The sequence below is a fragment of the Mytilus edulis genome, chromosome 6, assembly GCF_963676685.1.
Source record: "Mytilus edulis chromosome 6, xbMytEdul2.2, whole genome shotgun sequence".
Lineage (NCBI taxonomy): Eukaryota > Metazoa > Mollusca > Bivalvia > Mytilida > Mytilidae > Mytilus > Mytilus edulis.
This window is the reverse complement of record NC_092349.1, coordinates 39,644,220-39,650,219: the sequence shown is the minus strand read 5'-3', so window position 1 is coordinate 39,650,219 and position 6,000 is coordinate 39,644,220. Positions and strand designations below refer to the sequence as shown.

The 6,000-nt window shown below is 31.3% G+C and overlaps 1 protein-coding gene across 1 annotated transcript in view; it reads left to right on the top strand.

Moving 5' to 3' along the window:
- The window catches only part of LOC139527628 (trichoplein keratin filament-binding protein-like), a 38,155-nt gene continuing 32,155 nt past the window's right edge, over positions 1 to 6,000 (top strand). The window contains exons 1-2 of the mRNA XM_071323160.1: positions 1 to 102; positions 4,917 to 5,135. Coding sequence (XP_071179261.1) covers positions 4,945 to 5,135 — 191 coding nt within the window. The 5' untranslated portion in view covers positions 1 to 102; positions 4,917 to 4,944. The remainder of the gene's footprint in view (positions 103 to 4,916; positions 5,136 to 6,000) is intronic.

The following is a 6,000-nucleotide window of genomic DNA, read 5'->3' as shown; positions in this document are numbered from 1 at the left end:
CTTGAATATTAACTATCAAACGCATGCGTGGTTATGTTGTTTTTCAAGAAAGACATTTCCTGTTGACATTCGCTACAGATTTCCTAACTGACATTGTTTCGAGTAAGAAATAAGATTAAACAAATAATCATGAACTTTTATTTATGAAACTCCGTACAGTAGTCATTAAATTGGGCTAATGGTTTCAAATTCCCAATTGAAATAAATGTGAAATCCACGAATTCGAGTCCAGTGTAAGTGTAAAAGAACAAGATTACACATGTATGATGGTATCGGGTTCGCTCGCTCCAAAACCACATTTACACCTTACGCGTAACACGTTCGCACCCAATTGTTATCTTCTATGTTTCTTTTTCAACAAGAAGTTAAGTGATTGCTTTAAAAATAAGATATTTCTAAGTTTAAACAACTCATAGGACTACTTAAGACCCATAAAGCTAAGCAATATTGATAACAAGACATGTCCACAGACAAGATATGTGTCTAAGGACAAGACATTCTGACATATTTTTGTTTTTTTCCCTCTATTAATAGATGGTAGAAAAAAATGTTAGTAGTGTTTTCATATCTACAAAAGAACAGGAACTTAGCAATGCAACATTAATGTAATAGGGCTCTTCACGGTTAGTTCGGCCATATTGGATAGGGGGCAGATTTTTTGGAAGGAGGTGGAAATGGTATGAAAGTGGGAAATCCTATGTGTGTTTCCAAGCAACAGCTCTGTTTTAATGATGTTTTCCCGTATTTTTCACACCATTTTTACCTCTATTATGAAAATCTGCCCCCTATCCAATATGGCCGAACTAACCGTGAAGAGCCCTATTATGCTTCCAGTTTACTAGTAGGGAATGCATGTCTACGGACAAGACATTTTTTCACTTTATTTGTATATCCAACTTTGATCACATATATCTCCAGCTACGGTTCTGCAATTTTGATAAAGAGGTAGAATTTGATAATGTATATACTAGAAGAGAAAACAAAACACATAATAGCATAAATGTGATTTATTTTTCTTTTTTATCACTACACTGAGCAAGCTGAAAACAAAAGTACAAAATTTCATAACAAACGCATAGTATTCAACTTTTTATCATAACTTTGTAACCACTGAATATTTTTTGTTGCAACAACCAGTAAAAAAAAGATGAATAAATTGTCTATAACAGGGAACCAATAATGTAGTTCAAATAAAGTTCACTTATTAACTATCAATTGACAAAAACAGTAAAATTTTAAATGAAACAACATAACGTGAAATTTTGCCAATTTTCAGCGTGTATTTTAGTGTTTTTTTTTCAAAACGGTAACACCTATACATGATATTTGATATTCCTTGTAAAATCCTTCATTCTCTTCTTCAGTTCAAAGATGTATTACTTATGTAAAGTTTATCTTCTTGTCTTTACAAGCCTATAATATAGACCTAATATGAAATGCACATCTGATCTTGGCTAGGCCGTGAAGCCATTTTTTACGTCTGGAGTTTGAGAGCAAATTTTGGGGGGGGAACTTTTTGACATGAAATTTTTATAGCCAGTTAGAAATTTTTATGTAGTTACAAAGTCCTACCTTTTTTGTGCTTATTGATGTAAAATATTTCCAGAAATATTCAAAAGAAAAGATAAAATAAGGTACATTTCCATTTGATGTGGGAAAATATTTATTTTGTTTCAAAATGTTTTCCCACAATTATGAAAGAAACCTCACTTCCGGTGAATATAAAATTTTAAATCAGTCGAAATTTGACAGACCTGAATTTCCAGATAATGTAAATCGAACGTTCCGGAAATTTGAGTCCATTAAATTTTACCGTTTTTAATATTTTATATTCACCAGAACTTAAGTGACGTTCCTTTGATAATTGTGGGAAAACATTTTGGAACAAAATAAATATTTGCCCACCTCATGTATCTGTATCTGTAACTACTGTGTAAGCAACTAAAAATCATGAGGTTCAAAAAGATTTTTATACGACCGCAAAATTTGAAAAAATTTTCGTCATATATTGCTATCACGTTGGCGTCGTCGTCGTCGTTGTCGTCGTCCGAATACTTTTAGTTTTCGCACTCTAACTTTAGTAAAAGTGAATGGAAATCTATGAAATTTTAACACAAGGTTTATGACCACAAAAGGAAGGTTGGGATTGATTTTGGGAGTTTTAGTCCCAACATTTTAGGAATTAGGGGCCAAAAAGGGCCCAAATGAGCATTTTCTTGGTTTTCGCACTATAACTTTAGTTTAAGTTAATAGAAATCTATGAAATTTTGACACAAGGTTTATGACCACAAAAGAACGGTTGGGATTGATTTTGGGAGTTTTGGTTTCAACAGTTTAGGAATTAGGGGCCAAAAAAGGGCCCAAATAAGCATTATTCTTGGTTTTCGCACAATAACTTTAGTTTAAGTAAATAGAAATCAATGAAATTTAAACACAATGTTAATGACTACAAAAGAAAAGTTGGTATTGATTTTGGGAGTTTAGGTCCCAACAGTTTAGGAATTAGGGGCCAAAAAGGGACCCAAATAAGCATTTTTCTTGGTTTTCGCGCCATAACGTTAGTATAAGTAAATAGAAATCCATGAAATTTAAACACAAGGTTTATGACCATAAAAGGAAGGTTGGTATTCATTTTGGGAGTTTTGGTCCCAACAGAATAAGGGGCCCAAAGGGTCCAAAATTAAACTTTGTTTGATTTCATCAAAATTGAATAATTGGGGTTCTTTGATATGCCGAATCTAACTGTCATGACTGTGTATGTAGATTCTTAACTTTTGGTCCCGTTTTCAAATTGGTCTACATTAAGGTCCAAAGGGTCCAAAATTAAACTTAGTTTGATTTTGACAAAAAATGAATCAGTTAGGTTCTTTGATATGCTGAATCTAAAAATGTACTTAGATTCTTGATTATTGGCCCAGTTTTCAAGTTGGTCCAAAATTAAACTTTGTTTGATTTCATCAAAAATTGAATAAATGGGGTTCTTTGATATACCAAATCTAACTGTGTATGTAGATTCTTCATTTTTGGTCCTGTTTTCAAATTGGTCTACACTAAAGTCCCAAGGGTCCAAAATTAAACTTACATTGTAGTCTGATTTTAACAAAAATTGAAATCTTGGGGTTATTTGATATGCTGAATCCAAAAATGTACTTAGATTTTTTATTATGGGCCCAGTTTTCAAGTTGGTCCAAATCAGGATCTAAAATTATTATATTAAGTATTGTGCAATAGCAAGTCTTTTCAATTGCACAGTATTGCGCAATGGCAAGAAATATCTAATTGCACAATATTGTGAAATAGCAAATTTTTTTTTAATTAGAGTTATCTTTCTTTGTCCAGAATAGTAAGCAAGAAATATCTAATTGCAAAATATTGTGCAATAGCAAGATTTTTTTTTAATTGGAGTTATCTTTCTTTGTCCAGAATCAACTTAAATCTTTGTTATATACAATATACAATGTATATTCACTTTTTACTACCAACTGATAAATTAAAATAATCTTTACCATTAAGTGATAACAAGCAGTTTTTTTACATCTTAATATTTTATGATATATTTAAATGAGTAGTTATTGTTGCAAACTCCATTAGAAATTTTAATTGAGATTAGTTTTGGAATAAGGGAAAGGGGGATGTGATTAAAAAAATTGGGTTCAATTTTTCTCATTTGAAATTTCATAAATAAAAAAGAAAATTTCTTCAAACATTTTTTTGAGAGGATTAATATTCAACAGCATAGTGAATTGCTCTAAGAGAAAACAAAAATTTTAAGTTCATTAGAACACATTCATTCTGTGTCAGAAACCTATGCTGTGTCAACTATTTAATCACCATCCAAAATTAGAGCTGAATCCAGCTTGAATGTTGTGTCCATACTTGCCCCAACCGTTCAGGGTTCAACCTCTGCGGTCGTATAAAGCTACGCCCTGCGGAGCATCTGGTTAAAACTTATCTGTAAGCAACTGATCATGATTATGAAATGAATGATTAGCAAAAAGGCAAAAAGATTTTTTATAATTTATTTGTAAGCAACTGATGAGCAAAAAGATTTTAAAAACTTATAATTTGTAAGCAACTGTGGAAAAAAATCATAATATAAATTATAACTACATGTATACAAACTTGGAACACCTAATTTTAGTTGTTAAGGGCATACATGTACCATACAGTTTTGATCCCGTATTTACATTTTGATAAAAGTTTCAATATAGACTATTTTTTACCTGATTAAAGAAAGACATAACTGTTTTGTTTTAAAAGATAAAAACTAATTGTTTTTTTGTTAAATAATTTGTATTTTCTGTATTTTATAAGTATCATAAAAATTTATACATTTTTTATTCAGAAATAACTCATATTTATCAAATATTCATGAATGTAGGAAAAAAAACATCATTGTTTGCTGTATATTTATCAAGTTTATAAAAATTGCACTATTTATGTTTTCATGAAAATTGGCACACATAATCTTCTCACAAAATTAAACCAAATGGCATTTTAAAAAAGAGGGGACTCGTTTTCAAGTTAAATTAGTTTAAATGATAAAAATCAGTCGAAAACTAAATCTTTTCCCGATAAGTCATAGTTTGACGTCACGAAAATAACAACTTACATTAGCAACATCATTACCTCCCCTGTAACTGTATGCCCTTAAAAATTCCCTTTTTGATTCTGTGTCTTGAGCAATTTTCTGATTTTGCAATCTCTGTTGCATTTTTGAGTTTTGTTAGATTTTATTCCAATGTCTGAGCTTTCTGATTGTCTATATATATATATTCTAATAAATTGGCTGACACAGGTAGTCCTTGGCAGTTTTATCACCAGCCCAGTTTATCATACATAAACATTGAAGAATTGAGCCAAACTTTTGTTTTTTTCATACAATAAACTGAAGCAAATGTTTTCAAATATTGTAGGTACCGTTAGATAATTTGATTTTTCATAATGGCACTACCAACTACTCCTCGCTACTGGACAACAAGAAAGAATATTTATGAACAAGCTATTGTACGACACAGAGACCACAATGACCAGTTCAGGGAAAGATGGGGTACAGCTGTTAACTATTTTCAGAAATCTGACATGGAAGCTAAAAAGCAATCAAACTGGGGCTCTGAACAAAGCATGAGGTCAAGGTAAATAAATAATTAGAAGATTATACAATATACTATACTGCTACATTGACAACAACACTTAAGTAAACTGCATCTTTTATTGTCGACATGTTTCGCCGATTAGATCGGCTTCATCAGGACAAAGTATAAAAAATTAGAACCCCTGAAGTACAAAAAAATGGTATCATGTATGTGACTTCATAATTGTCCATTGTTGACGTTGCTATGGGATACTCGTAATGTTGAACAGAAAATGAATCAAACATAGTACAATGCAAATGAAGTTACTAAATTTAGAGTTAATCTATAATTTTTCGAATTGTCTTTAACTTTAAAATGGTTGTAAACTATTATAATGGTAAGTGTATAAATAAAATGTGTTTTTAAATAGAAATTAAATTTGTGTAACATGAATGTAAGTACAATGTCAGTGTACAGTTTTATAAAGTTTCTTCCTAATTTGGACAACACTTATAAATGTAGGGCACACCCCTACCACTTCAACTGGGTTCCCTTTGGCCGGAGGTACTACTTCCAATCGCGTCGGGAATGCTGTAAAGTGGTTTACTGTCGCAAAATTTCTTGGCAATGTTGGTTGAACTGGAAATGGTGGTGGTAAGGATTTATGTTCTTTGTATCTTACTTCTTTTAACTTTAATTTCCTGCAGGTTTTAAATAGTACTGGAAATCTATCTTGGCTGTTTTGTGTCATCTCCATTTACTTTTGAAAGATCCTTTTTAAGGTTTCACACTAAAATAATTTTACATTTAATTTTCTGATGGCACAGAATGATGGTACATATAAATCTTGATATATTGGCCGTCCTGTTGTAGGAATGTAGTCCTCTGTTTGTTCTTCATATAAGTTTCCTTTTGTTTGGTGGTT